Source organism: Nicotiana attenuata, chromosome 7 (genome assembly GCF_001879085.1).
Source record: "Nicotiana attenuata strain UT chromosome 7, NIATTr2, whole genome shotgun sequence".
In the NCBI taxonomy this organism is placed as follows: domain Eukaryota; kingdom Viridiplantae; phylum Streptophyta; class Magnoliopsida; order Solanales; family Solanaceae; genus Nicotiana; species Nicotiana attenuata.
Window position 1 is genome coordinate 72,972,810 of NC_031995.1, and position 15,771 is coordinate 72,988,580.

General features: G+C 40.3%; 1 protein-coding gene across 1 annotated transcript; it reads right to left on the reverse strand.

Moving 5' to 3' along the window:
* LOC109230536 (clathrin coat assembly protein AP180-like) lies at positions 11,637 to 14,116 on the reverse strand. Its single transcript, XM_019396023.1, has one exon. It carries the CDS (start codon positions 14,027 to 14,029, stop codon positions 11,663 to 11,665), a length of 2,367 nt encoding a protein of 788 aa, XP_019251568.1. The 5' UTR covers positions 14,030 to 14,116; the 3' UTR covers positions 11,637 to 11,662.

Below are 15,771 nucleotides of genomic sequence, written 5' to 3' on the forward strand. Positions count from 1 at the left end.
CGCGGTCCTAAGCTAAATAGATACTCAACTCCAATCCTAGCTCTCTGTGGATTCGATCCCGACCCACAAATCAGGTAAAAGCTATTGCGACCCTCTCTAGCTACTTTTTAGTGGTGCGGAGTTGGCAGCGATCAACAGGACCCAGAGGTCTTGTGTTTGGAGGGAAGTTTGAGCGGGTTCTCTTTCAACTTCAGGCATTATTTACGCCGAAGTCGACGACGAAGTCAGCGAGCACTTGTGACTTTATCGTTGTTCGCGGCTGGTACGTGATATCATGCTCGCTCAGCTCGATGGCCCATTTGGCCAGCCTTCCCGATAGCTCGGGTTTATGCAAAATTCTTCTATGGGGGAAAGTCGTGACGACCGAGATGGGGTGGTATTGGAAATACGGTCTGAGCTCTCGCGAAGCTATGACTAAGGCCAGGTCTAGTTTTTCGAGGTGAGGATACCCGATCTCAACGTCGACGAATGTTTTGCTAATATAATAGATGAGGGGTTACGTACCTTTGTTTTCTTGAACTAGGACTGCACTCACATCTACTTCGGATATAGCAAGGTAAACGAGGAGACGTTCCCCTGGCTCCGATTTTGCAAGCAATGGAGGCGATGAAAAGTATGCTTTTAATTCCTTTAGGGCCTGGATGCACTCAAAAGTCCATTGGAGGCCGTTATCCTTCTTAAGTACGGTAAAGAATTATTGACACCTATCCGACGATCGTGAAATGAACCTTGATAGGGCGGTGATACGGCCAATCAACCTTTGAACCTGCTTTTTAGTGGTTAAGTGTTCCGGTATCCCCTCGATGGCTTTGATTTGGTTAGGATTGACCTCGATCCCTCTCTGGGATACTAGGAAACATAGAAAATTTCCCGAGGCCACGCCGAACGCACACTTTTCGGGGTTCAGCTTCATTCTGTATCATCTAAGTATGTCAAAAGTTTCTCTTAGATGGTTGATATGATCTTCTTTCATTTTGGACTAGACCAGCATGTCGTCTATAGACTTCCATTGTTTTGCTGAGCTGGTCCTTGAACATCCTCTTCACCAACCTTTGGTAAGTTGCCCTCGCATTCTTTAGCCCGAAGGGCATGACCCTGTAGCAGTACGTCCCCTGATGGGTGATGAATGTGGTTTTTTCCTGATCCTCTTCTTCTATGAGGATTTGATTATAACCTGAATAAGCGTCCAAGAAGCTCAATAGTTCATGGCCGGCTGTTGAATCGATGAGTTGGTCAATAAGGGGTAATGGAAACGAATCCTTGGGGCATGCTTTGTTCAAATCTGTGAAATTCACGCACATCCGCCATTTTCTATTCTTTTTTTTTATCATGACCATGTTGGCGACCCACTAGGGGGTACTTCGACTCCCTGATAGAGCCATTCTCCAATAATTTTTCTACCTCTTCGCGAACTGCACATTAGTTGCGGAGTTGACTTTACGTCTGACTTGTCTTACTAGGGGTGGAATGGGTCGACGTTCAGTTTGTGCGTGGCGATTTACTTTGGGATACCTGACATATCTGCATGGCTGAAAGCAAATAAATCTACGTTTGTTGCTAGGAATCGGCAGAATTTACCTTGTTCCTAGAGTTTGCAGCCAATGTAAGCCTTCTTGCTGTGGTCGTTGAGGTCTATTTAAACAAGGTCGAGGTCTTCTATGGTCGATCCTGCAGCTTCGACCATATCTGGGTCTCTGATGCCATCTCTGTTGTCGTCATGTGCCGACCACGACCCTACTGATTGCTATGTCTCTTTTTTTTTATCCCTCTTTTGTTGGGTGACCGTGCTGTCTAAGGTGGTGCGGTAGCATTCTCGGGATGTGCATTGTTCCTCCCGTATGCTGAATATTCCCCCATAGAGTTGGGAATTTGATGACTGGGTGCAAGCTGGAGAGGACGACCCTCATGGGGTGTATCCACGGTCGTCCCACTATGGCATTGTACGCGGTGTCTTGATCCATGATATGGAATGTCATTTCCAGAGTTACGCCACCGGCCAAAACGGGGAGAGTAATTTCTCCGGAAGTATGTTCAACTGCATTGTTAAAACCAGTTAGTGTGTACAGCGCGACACTATCTTATCCTCGAGTTTCATTTGGGTAAGAACTCGGGGATGGATAAAGCGCGCGCCACCTCCGTCATCAATCATAATATGCTTAATATCAGTATCTAAAATTCGCAAAGTAATAACGAGAGCGTCATGATGAGGAAAGACCAAACCGTCGGCATCCGATTTATCAAAGATGATACTTTCTTCGAGTTCGTCGTACCGTTCGCGGGTGACAAACTGCTTGACTTTTGTTAGTAGTGGTGAATTTCACGATGTTGATTGAGACGTCATCCCCGATGATCATGTTAATGGTACAGGCTGGTGAGGGTAGTTTGGGCTGTCTTCGATGTTCGCGTCCTCCAGTGAAATTGGTTCTTCCCCTATCGAAGCAGTTCTTTAAGATGGCTTCGTCGTAGCATATTCACGACTATGATGCAGCCCCACATGCTATATATGATGGCACAACCGACCCTGAAGATCATGTAACTCATTATGTCACCGCCGTAAAAGGCAACAACCTCGCCAAGGAACATGTGTCTTTCATTTTGTTGAAAAATCTCGGAGAGACCCTCACCGGAGGAGCATTAACATGGTATTCGCAGCTACCAGTTCGTTCTATTGAAACCTTTGAAGCAATGCATGACAAGTTCGTAACAGCCCATCCGGAGCTAAAAAAACCGAGGCAGAGTGAACGACATATTTGCTGTCAAACAATCCTTGGGAGAAAGATTGAGGGACTTCCTCACCTGGTTCAACAGAGTAAGGATGAATATGCCAACATATCCGAAGGGATGGCGGTCGCCGCTTTTCAGAATGGGTTGAGCAGGGTTAGTTCGAGAGCAATGAGGAAACTATTAAGTCGGTTAATGAAATATCACCCAACCATTTGGGATGAAATCCACGATGCTTATTGTGCCGAAGTCCGCGCAGATGAGGACGACTTTAACGGGACAACCCATCGGCTAACTTCAGTACAAGTGGAGTCAAGAAAGGATCAAAGAGACAATGCCAGAAGAGATCACCTGACTCCACGACTTAAGGGAACGACACCAACCATATATCAGAATGGTCGCCGGCCCCTCTCTTCGCTGCGAAGCCCCCGATTATCTGCTCATTATTTTTTTGTGTCACCCACAAAGATAGTCTGCGCCCTGGAGAAGCTCGGACCAAAGGTGAAGTGGCCGCCAAAGATGAGGTCAGACCCTAACACCAGAAAGTCCAACGCCCTTTGTGACTTCCACCAGGAACGAGGGCATAAAACGGAAGACTACATCGCCCTAAGGTATTTTTCGACAAACCGCCCGGCGTCCCTCTTTGGCAACAGTTTGGGGGCGCTCGGTATTTTATCGGCCATTTCCTTGTATTCTTTCATTTGCTCTTGGAGTGCCCTGTTCTCATTCTCCATTTCCTCCATTCTTTTCAGAATGGATGTGAGAGCACCGTCACCTGCACTATTAATGAAATTGTGAGTAATACACGTCGTTGGAGGAGGGGGCTTGGTTGTACTGCTCGTCTACTGGTTGTATAACGCAAGTCCTTGCATTTTCTGTAGCCGTGTCCCGAGCGGGCTTGCGGAAGATGCTGGTTGGCGTGTCAGTTAGCATGCTTCAAGGAGTTTTTTTTACAGCTGGGGGAATCTCCTCCGCCACAGATGTGGAGGCTCCCTTACCAAAAGATTTTGTGATGCTACAGTAAGGAAGAGGTGATCCATCTCGTCTAGGGGAGGCATTGGGCATTGCGTCTTCGCCTGTTGTTTCACAGCTTTCGGTGATGACGTTCATGAGGTTGGTTGGGAGGTCACTTATTATTCTCGTCCTTTCTTCTCGGTTACCTGCCATGTTGGGATTTGTGCACTAAGAAAGGAGATCTTGTTCTTGCTTTTTTTTAGTAAGTGACCCATGTTAGTCGTAGATCTAGAAGAATCTAAAATTTTAACTAGAAAATCCTCACAAACGGTGCCAAATTATTTGACCAAAAAATATAAATCCTGGTTCCAAATAATTAAATTTATGTGATAATGGGTTAAACCTAGTTAACAATAATATTTCTAGATATGATTTCCAAAAGTGTGATTAGCATCGAACAGACCTGGTAGAGATGTAATAATAGTGTGCAATAACTATTCCAAATAGTATGAGCAATAATAGAGCATTTAGTAACAATGAATGACAATAAATGGCATTTAAGTAAATAGGATGAGTGATTCACCCAATAAAGAATGAACTAGGTGGTTGTTCCTCCTGACAATGATGAGTGACAGACAAATCATTGAATATTCGAATTATTCTCGGATCTAATAGAAAGTAGGGAATAATTTCGACAAGAATCTTGATGAATAGGTGATGCTTGTATCTTAGTGAGAGAGATAGAATATTATCCAAAAGTTTGTTGTTACAGATGAATCTCACGTGCCTCACATCATTGGCTCATTTTTCTATTTATATGAGACATATCTAATAAACCCTAATAGTACAAGTGCAGAAAATATTCACTAGAATATTCCCTTCAATATCTTATTTCGAAAACTAGTTATTACAGCTTCATCAGCGATGCTCGACCTCGACCGTTATCGACATCTCGACCACGGCTCTTATCGACTCTCCGGCTATGAGTTTTTCTGATTCCTGGTCCACCTCGAATAACGATGACTCGAGAATTCTTCCTTTAGTATAATCTCGTCTTAAATATTATGGGGCAGATTCTGATCCATATAGAAGGTTTCTTCAAATAAGAAGTGTTGGGTCAACTATTCAATCGAGAGATAGGCGAGTATAAAGAAGGAATGTAGAATTTTTCGTTTGATCTTAATTTGAAACATGTGTTACGATCCTCGCATCTCGTTTGTTTTAGCAACTTACCCTAAGGTTGCCTTGCCAAGCGTTGAAGAAGGTTGGTTCCTCTGTTGTACGCATGCTAACGGGGTTGCAAGAAATATATGAGCACTAACCAAAAAATTAAAGAAGCAAAGAAACATTAATTCAATAAACAAAACAAGAATTCCGAGTGCGATAGAAAACTGTGTTGTCTTAAGGAATTTAATCCTCTTAGTGTTGCCCAAGGTTGTTGGATTAATTCCTTCCATGATAGAATGGAACAACTATTTTGTACTGAAAGTACAGAATTTCAGTGAACTCAACAACAGAGCAAATCACACTTGATACTTACGTTTTCTTTTGGAAAAAAAAATAATGCAACAATATCGAGAAGAGGGGAGAAGTTTTTTAGATTTTTTGTGTATGAAAAATGAGGCTAATCCTCTAAATTCATAGACAATGAATGAGTGAGATGAAGAGGTGCAATGCAAGAGGTGCCTTTTTCATTTTCATTCACACCCTTTAGGGGAAAAAAGACCAAAACGCACAAACGAGGTAGCTTATGCTTTTTTAATCCTCACTCCCTGATTCATAGTCGAACCCGAAGAATATGAACTATTTGCATTCTTTTTTTTGGATACGTAGTTATGAACAACTTTGGTGTTCGATCATGGGTAAGAGATATGGGTTAGTTAACTTGCGCTGATAGACCCCTATTGCAGTAGAAATTAGGTGCCCATCTTTTTGTTGTTGTCAATAAATCTCTTCCATGTTAGATTTTACTTTATGTTAGAATATTTGTCTGAATGCTATTTTGATCTAAGCGGTCTAATTCTTTGTCCTGTGATACATTCCGGTAAGGTGTTTACTGATGTAATTAATATACAATCAATTAACAAATGCCATATTTTGTGCATATTTGTATTTTTTGGTACCTCTGTGCTAACCTTAGTGGTTAGCACTGCAAGCCTTTGAATAGATTGTGATGAGTTTTGTGCTGGAATGTCTTCAAGTTGGGCGATTAGGCTGGTCCAAAAGGACCCATGTTTTTGCTGGAGTTTTGACAATTATTAGAGACGGAGTTTTATTTCAACTGCCAGAAACTTTTTCTAGAAGGGCTGAGTCAGAGTTCAAATTGTTTGAAATTAAACAAGAATGCTTAGGCAGATGTGTATAATGGAGTTAGCAAACTAATTATGCCAAACATATTAAGTTTTCTATGACCTTTATGTTGGGAATAAATCCCCCACAGTAATAATATTCACGATAATAAAAGCGGAATAATAATGTAGTACTGAGATACGGTGATCAACAAGAATAAAAGAGTGACAACGACACCAAGATTTTTACGTGGAAAACCCTTCTGAATAATGGGAATAACCAGGACCCCGAGAGGAGCAACTGATATCACTATAGCAAGAAATTTTACACTTTGTAGACCCGAGTAGAATACTCCAAAGACCACTACAACAATCAAAAGAGATAACCCTCTTTTGATATTTTCACCTCACTACAATATCGTTCACACTCTCTATTTTCCTCACAGACTATTTTCTTATATCCTGTCTGTGATGCCTTACTCTTTCTTCTCTCTTTGTTGGTGTGTTGAAAGAAGTGAAAGAGCTCTCCTTTTATAGGAGAAAATATGTAGCCTCCAAGAATGCTACAGGAGAATTGTTAATTCTCCTCCACAAATTTAGCCTTTGGCTCCAAGTCTCTCTGCTAACCTATCTATAGGCACATGCCTATTTCACTTGTTTTATTGTTTGTTTTAACAATGGGTTGGACCCCACAATCTCCTCCTCCAGACCCATTCACCGGAAGGAGGTAATACTGGGGTTGCTAGTTGGAGTGCATGCCGACAAGTTCTTTGCATAGCTCGAACTTGTCTCTTGGTACCACCTTGGTCAGCATATCCGAAGGATTCTCACTTGTATGGATCTTCTTGACCTGCATAGATCCATTCTCTATCTTTTCTCGAATCTTGTGATATCTCACGTCGATATACTTCGTCCTTGCATGATACATGGTGTTTTTGCTCAAGTCTATTGCACTTTGACTGTCACAATAGACTGTATAATCCTTCTGGTGCAATCCAAGTTCTTGAAGAAATCGTTTTAGCCATACTATCTCCTTGCCAGCTTCAGTAGAGGCAATATACTCCGCTTCAGTTGTAGAGAGTGCGACACACTTCTGCAACTTCGACTGCCAGGATATAGCTCCCCCTGAAAAAGTGAACATGTATCCAGTAGTAGATTTACGATTATCAAGATCACCTGCCATATCAGCATCCGTGTAGCCCTTCAACATTGGATCATATCCTCCAAAACACAAGCAATCTCCTGTGGTACCTCTTAGGTACCTGAGTATCCACTTGACTGCTTCCCAATGTTCTTTTCCGGGATTTTCAAGGAACCTGCTAACAACACCACGGCATGAGCAATATCAGGTCTGTTGCATACCATTGAATACATCAAGCTTCCGACTGCTGAAGAATAAGGAACTCTAGCCATGTTCCCTTTCTCCTCCACTGTTGTAGGACACATCTTCTTGCTCAACTTCAGATGACCACCAAGAGGTGTGTTGACTGGTTTAGCAAGCGTTCCAGTACATGTTCAATGTACTTCTCCTGAGATAGCCACAACTTTGTGCTTGTTCACTCTCGAACTATCTTCATCCCCAAAATTTGTTGTGCTGGGCCCAAGTCCTTCATGTCAAATGACTTGGACAAATCTTTCTTCAACTTTGCAATCAGCTCCTTGTCTTGTCCTACAATCAACATGTCATCCACGTACAACAACAATATAATAAAGTTGTTATCAGAAAATCTTTTAAAGTATATACATGGATCAGAATAGGTCTTTATGTATGTTTGACTTTTCATGAAGGAGTCAAACTTCATATACCACTGCCTTGGTGCCTGCTTCAACCTATAAAGACTCGTGTTCAATTTGCACACCATGTGTTTCATTCCAGCTACTTCAAATGCTTCTGGCTGCTCCATATAAATCTCCTCTTCCAAATCTCTATGAAGAAATTCAGTTTTCACATCCAACTACTCCACTTCAAGATCTAGGCTAGCTGCTAAGCTCAAGATTGTTCGAATAGAAGTCATTTTGACAACAGGTGAGAAAATTTCGTCAAAATCAATACCTTTCTTCTGTTCGAAGCCTTTCACCACCAATCGAGCTTTGTATCTGACCAGTTTTCCATTTCCGTATTTCTTGAGTTTAAAGACCCATTTGCATTTGAGTGGTCTTTTACCCTTTGGAAGTTCAATCAGCTTGTACGTGCCATTTTTCTGTAGAGATTCCATCTCTTCTTGCATGGCTTTCATCCACTGGTTCTTTTTTGGATGGGACAGCACCTCCTTAAGACTTTCTGGCTCTCCTTCATCACTGATGAGGACATACTCTATGGAAGGGTACCTGCATGACTCTACCCTTGGCCTCTCTGATCTCCTCAGAGGTTGAGGTTGTTCTTCTTCCTGAGTGGGGTGCTCCACTTCCTCGACACCTTCATCAAATTGCTCCCCCTGCTCAATAACCTCACCAGGTTGCTCCCCCTGCTCGGCAACCTCGTCGGTCCTACTTTCTGCACTTGTGGGATTGTTAGAAGTAGAAGGAATAATAACAAGGTTAGGAATTATACCATTCTTGGCCTTCTCTGACATATCAGCAGCAGTTCCAACTTCACTTTCTCGGAAGACTACATCTCAGCTGCTGATGACCTTCTTCTTTACAGGATCCTACAATCTGTATCCGAACTCTTCATCTCCATATCCAATGAATATACAGGGAACAGATTTAGCATCCAGCTTTGTTCTCTGCTCCTTTGATACATGTGCAAAAGCTCTGCAACCGAACACCTTCAGGTGTGAGTCGGACACCTCCTTGTTGGTCCAAACTCTCTCTAGGATGTCAAACGCCAACGGAACAGATGGACTTCTATTGATCAGGTAACAGGCTATCTGAACTGCTTCACCCCATAATGACTTAGGCAGTTTTGCCATTCTGAGCATGCTTCTCACTTTCTCAACAATGGTGTGGTTCATCCTCTCGGCTACGCCATTGTGCTGTGGGGTTCCAGGAACTGTCTTTTCATGTCTGATCCCGTGACTTGAACAGTAATCTTCAAATTCTCTTGAAGTGTACTCACCTCTATTATCACTTCGGAGACGCTTTAGCTTTCGACCCGTATCCTTTTCTACTAGAGCATGAAACTTCTAGAAAACTTGAAACACCTGATCTTTGGTTTTCAAAATATAAACCCATAATTTTCGTGAAGCATCATCAATAAAAGTAACAAAATATTTGTTACCGCCCATCGATTCAATTTCCATTGGACCACAAACATCGGAATATACTAAATCAAGTATATTCAATTTTCTTTCAGACGATGTCTGAAATGAGACTCTATGCTCCTTACTAAATAAACAGTAGTCACAAGGTTTTATCGTTGTACCTTGGGCATTAGAAATGAGTGATTTCCAGGAAAGAATCTGCAATCCCTTCTCGCTCATATGACCCATTCTTTTGTGCCACAAATCTGCAGAAATCTCATCTTGTGCCGCGTTCAATTCACCTTGGCATATTTCTGCATTTGTCCTGTACAACGTGCCACGAGCAACCCCCTTTGCAATCACCAATGATTCCTTGGTGAGTCTTCACTTTTGATTTGCAAAATAGTTCTCGTACCCATCTCGATCTAAAGCAATTCTCGAGATCAAATTTATCCACAAATCTGGTACATACCGCACATCCTTTAGAACCAATGTGCATCCGACATTTGTCTTGATACAAATGTCACTAATCCCTACAATCTTTAAGTAACTTGTGTTACCCATTCTCACCGTGCCGAAATCACCTGCTACATATCTGTAAAAAAGATCTCTTACCGGTGTGGCATGGTAAGATGCTGATGTATCAACCACCCATTCCGACTCGGGACCTGACAGGTGCATGCATTCCTCTTCCTCATTTATAAAGAGGACAACATTATCATTGTTTTGCACCACGGGCGGTTGTGTTGTCGTCATTCTTCTGGCCACTAATCTCTTTTGAAGTGACCTGGTTGATCACAATTGTAGCAATTTCTGACTCTTGATTTGCATCGGTTCTTAGATTTCTCACGAGCTCCGGATCTACCATAGTTGTTCGAACTCGTTTGATAATTCCTGCCTCTACCTTCTGTGATGAGAGCATGTCCTTGATTTTCAAGCTTCTTTCTCATCTTATCATTGAGTAGAAGAGTCGATGTGATATCTTTCAACTCAATGGTAGTCTTACCGTGCAGGATGGTTGTTGCCAAATTATCGTACGAAGATGGCAACGAGTTCAATAGCAAGATCGCTTTATCTTCTTCCTCGATTTTCACTCTAAGGTTGGCGAGCTGTGTGATTAGTCCATTAAACACATTTAAATGTGACAAAAAATTCGTACATTCACCCATGTGTAGGGCGTATAACTGCTTCTTCAGGTATATTAAACACATTTTGGACATATATAGGCTTTCCAACCTTGTCCAAATGCCACGTGCGGTGTCTTCATCATGATGTTATTTACCACATCATCTGATAAGTGCAACCTGATTGCACTAGCAGCCCTTTCATCTAAGTCAGCCCAATCCTCAGCTTTCATGGTATCAGGCTTTTTGGCATCAGCATCTAGTACCTTGTGTAATCCTTGTTGGATGAGCAAATCCCTCATCCTTCTTTGCCATGTTGAGAAACCGTTATCTCCGTTGAATTTTGCTACCTCGTACTTTACTCTGAAACATTTTTATTTTTCGCTGAGTATAGTACTACCGACAGTGAATAGTATTTCTGTGAACGAGCAGAACCTGTGCTCTGATACCAATTGTTGGGAATAAATCCCCCACAGTAATAATATTCACGGTAATAAAAGCGGAATAATAATGTAGCACTGAGATACGGCAATCAACAAGAATAAAAGAGTGACAACGACACCAAGATTTTTACGTGGAAAACCCTTCTGAATAAGGGGGAAAACCACGACCCCGAAAGGAGCAACTGATATCACTATAGCAAGGAATTTTACACTTTGTAGGCTCGAGTAAAATACTCCAAAGACCACTACAACACTCAAAAGAGATAACCCTCTTTTGATATTTTCATCTCACTACAATATCGCTCACACTCTCTATTTTCCTCACAGACTATTTTCTTATACCCTGTCTGTGATGCCTCCTCACTCTTTCTTTCTCTCTTTGTTGGTGTGTTGAAAGAAGTGAAAGAGCTCTCCTTTTATAGGAGAAAATACGTAGCCTCCAAGAATGCTACAGGAGAATTGTTAATTTAATTCTCCTCCACAAATTTAGCCTTTGGCTCCAAGTCTCTCTGCTAACCTATCTATAGGCACATACCTATTTCACTTGTTTTATTGTTTGTTTTAACAGTGGGTTGGACCCCACATTTTAGAGGTCACTCTCACTAAGATAAATTTGAATTTGAACTATTATTCAGGTCAAGTCCTATTAAAGACATAACTAGGTAAAAAATTTCTAATACTTCCTATGTTTTAATTTATGTGAACCTATTTTCTTTTTAGTCCATGTCAAAAAGAATGAACCCTTTCTATATTTGAAAACAATTTACCTTTATGCAATGATTTATACATTGACTTTTATCATGCAAATGTATTATTCCTGTTCAAACTCAGGAAAATGCAGAAAGCGGATTGAACGATGGCATATAAAAAAGTGCAAGAGCAAAAAGAAGAGTAAAAGCAAAAGGAAAACTTTAAGAACAAAATTTGCATGTAAGTTTACACTAGCAAAATTAAGACATATGCTTAGCTATGATCTTGTTTTGGTTCTGTAACCATAACTGTTGTTCATGCAACAAATTCTTCTGATTTATGGTGCCATTTAACATTTGCTCGCTACTCGAAAACGTCCCAAATGGATCAGAATTCACATCACTCTGCACTACCAAAGAAGAATTCTGAGCACTAAAAGTTGGTGTTGCTTGGAATGTAGGTGCAGCTGTTGATGAGAACATGTTTGAAGGCAACTCGGTCGACGTATCTTGTAAAAATGGATTGTAATGGTGGGGTTGTGGCATTACTGGAATTTGATTATACGCATTATTTGAAGCTGGCAAAAAGGTGGTGGATGGATTTTGATCATAGATATTGCCGTTCATATTAGGCATTGGTAGTGAACTTAGGCCACTATTTGGAAACAATGACATTGGATTCTGATTATACAATTCATCCAAAGTTGAAGAGTTGAAGCTATTAACGTTGTTTGAGGTAATAGGCAGGGTTTGTGATGCTTTTGTTTGTGGGGTTGCTTCAAATAGTGCCAAATCCCAACCATTATTGCTTGAAGAAACCTCAGTAGATAACACATTTGCACCAATTCTTGACACTTGTTCTGGTTCTTGCCTTTCTGGGAAGGCATTGAAAGATGGCAATGGCAATGTGTTGAAGCTGTCAACTTTGTCAGCAGTAGTATTAGGCATAGGTTGTTCTGATTTGGTTTGTGGGGTTGCTTCAAATAGTCCCAAATCCCAACCATTGTTTGAAGTAGCCTCAACAGACGACGCGTTTGCTTCATTTCTTGACATCTGTTTAGGTTCTTGTTGTTCTGAAAAGGCGCCAAAAGATGGAGATGGTGATGGCGATGGCGTTAAAGCCTCATTTAGTACAGCATCCCATCCTTTTGCTGAGCTTGAATCTAATAATGACTTCTCTTTCTCCTTTGGCTGTTCTTGTTTAGCTTCATCTTTGTTTACTTCTCTCTCTTTTTCTACTACAGGTTGCTGATTTTGCCTTTTTACTTCATTGTTTTCGTCTTCGTAATCTCCTGGCCAATTGGAGGAGGAAACAAGATCAATCATGGACACTGGCAATGACCTAGCAGAACCTGTATCACACACATCTTCACTACATTGTTTCCTAAACTGAATATCCGAATAGGCCTCCAAATCAATTGAAATGGAGGGGTTCTTCCTCCCTGTTTCCGTTGCACGTATTAGCTCTTCTAATGAACTACAAGGCGAACCAATCCCAGAAGTAGTAGTACTCCTTTCCGAATATGGCTCAGTCGTTGCAACTGAGAATTCGGATTGTCCACCATAACTATCATCCCTACTTCTTAACGACTTCATTGAACCTGGTTTTTGAAGAAGCAATTGTCCTGAAGATTTCACTGGAAATGATGATTGATCTTTGAGAAATTCTTGTAATGACTCAATTAACTCCTCAGATATCGTCTGCACGCTTGGATATTCTGATGTCCTACCAACACCAATGCTTTTACAGAAGGAGTAAAAAGAGTTAATTTCCTCAAATTGCTTCGCGGATTTGACACATGTTTGGAAGGCATTTACACATAATTGGTATGGTAAATGGAAGAAACTATCAAGAACAAGAGTTAGCCCATCCGAAACATCCTTATAAAGATCAAAACTTTCTTGTACCACAGCGTACAGAGCAACTTGCACTAGACAATTGGTCTTGGCTGCACCAGTTGGGCGTATAGCAATTGCCCTTTCAAGCAATCTTTGCCAATACGAAATCTTGTCAAGTAGCATTGCTGGTTTCATTTCGCGTATTGCCTCATTAGTCCTCCTCCTGATACTACTACTACTACTACTCCTACTGCTACTACTACTGCTGGTCCTAAAATGGCGGGAATTTTCCCTTTCTTTATAATTATACCGCCTTTGTAGCTTCCCAGTGAGAAAACAATCTAAACGCTCGTCAAGATAAAGTGCAAAGGTTCTAATAAAGGCAGTGAAATCCCAAGGGCTAGAATTGGAATCATCGCGAAAATTAGAAAGGTTGAGAATTTTGGCACCTTTTTTCATTGCATGGAGAACTTCTCGAGGGAAATAAGGATCGCCATCTTGGAAAATTCTTAGGACAAGCATTAAGGATTTTAGGGCAACGATCCAATTCCTAGTACGACCAATGCGTTTGCCAATGGCACGAGCACATGCAGCCGCGTAGGATTTGTTGGAAGAGACTAATTGGACAACCTCGTGTATGTAACGTTCATCCACAGGGACATCGTCGTGTGTGGTTGCTTTTAGGACGGCGACTTCAAGTGTTGAGGAAGTGTTGCTGGAAACTTTGGCAATGCTAATGCTTGTTTGATCTTTCACTGCAGCAATTGCCTTCTTTAGCTTGCTTGGCATGTTATAGTCAGTCCAATAATTCCTGTTTCTTCTTTTTCTCTTATCCAATTTCTTGATTTTATGCCAAATATGTATGTGAAAATCTGATCAAGTAATTAACTTATTGATAAATGATGACAAGATATGGTGTGTTTTGGGGAGAGGGAAAGAGATTAGTTAATCTAGAAGAATGTTCAAAAAAAGATTTTCATTTTTCTTTCCTATGAATCAGTCAATTGCCTTTTTCTTCTGTTGTGCATAATGAGAGGACATACATAAATTTCTCTCAACCGGTTAATGAAATTTTTTTCTCAGCCACAAAAAGAACAAAGAATGAAACTCATTCAGACACATGTACATATGAACTACTAATACAAGAGAGTCTGGGAATGGATTTTAGAGCTACAGCCTACAATCAATCATAATGCATTTAATGTGATTATTGTTTATTGCTTCATCCTAATTTGATTGACCTTATTATTATTTAAAAATCAAACAATTTTTTTAAATATGATACTTCTTTTTGTTTTTTGGAACACTGTAACTAGGGGTGTTCATGGTTCGGTTTGGGTCGGTTTTTCCCTAAAAAAAACCAAACCAAGTAAGTCGGTTTTTCAAATATTGAAACCAAATCAATTAAGTCGGTTTTTTATCGATTCGGTTTTTGTCGGCTTTTTCTGGTATTTTGTTTTTTTCGGTTATTTATCGATTTTTTCTTAAACACTACCAAACGCATATTCTGGAGACTATATTTTCAACGTAACACTATCAAATCTACTGCTCTTTGAGAAATCTATCATTTACCAAGATATATTGATGTTAATTTAATCAAATAGTGATGAATAATTTAAGTACTCAATTAAAAAGCGATAATTTTAACATGAAATAAATTCTTCTACTTAGCAAAAGAAAACTACCAATCAAACTAGAACGTAAAGGCAGAGAATTAGATTATTATAATAGCAAAGAACTAGACTAAAAATACAAATGTCTAATATGTACCATAAAATTTTAGAAACTTTATATATATATATATATATATATATATATATATACANATATATATATATATATAGGTCTAATAATAAATTTAAATAGCTACTTTATAGTCGGTTTGGTTCGGTTTTTTCGGTTATTTTTTTATTAAAACCAACAAACCAAATTTGGTCGGTTTTTAAAATTCAAAACCAAAACCAAACCAAACCTAAAAAGTATCGATTTTTTCGGTCGATTTGGTTCGATTTTTCGGTTTATGAACACCCCTAACTGTAACTATTGACGTATAGCACTTCTATAAAAGTTTTATTTCAAAAATCTGAAAAACTAGTGCCTAAATTCGTTCAACCTATCGATTGAGTTGATGCCCGGTAATCGAACTATATATAAATTGGGCTCGGATAAAAATTGGGGAACTATATAAAGGATGAAATTTAAAAATAGCTAGATTTACAAGTGGTAATTGAAAAATAGCCAAAATTTTAAAAGTAATCGAAATGTAGCCACTTTTCATGTAAAGATAGCTCTACATTCAGCCATACCACAGTGACTCCGAAGCGATCTTCTTCTAGTTGCGGGACGAGATCCGACAGCCAATTGCTGGCTCTGAATAACCAGCCCAGCAATAAGCTCAATTCTTCCATAACATAAGGGGGAAGAAGGAAAAGTCAAGCCAAACAGGAAGCGAATTCAAAGCGGGTCCGTCTGTCATGACTTCCAAAAAGAATAAAGGCTAGCTTCAAGAGAACAGCAACCATCCATTGCGA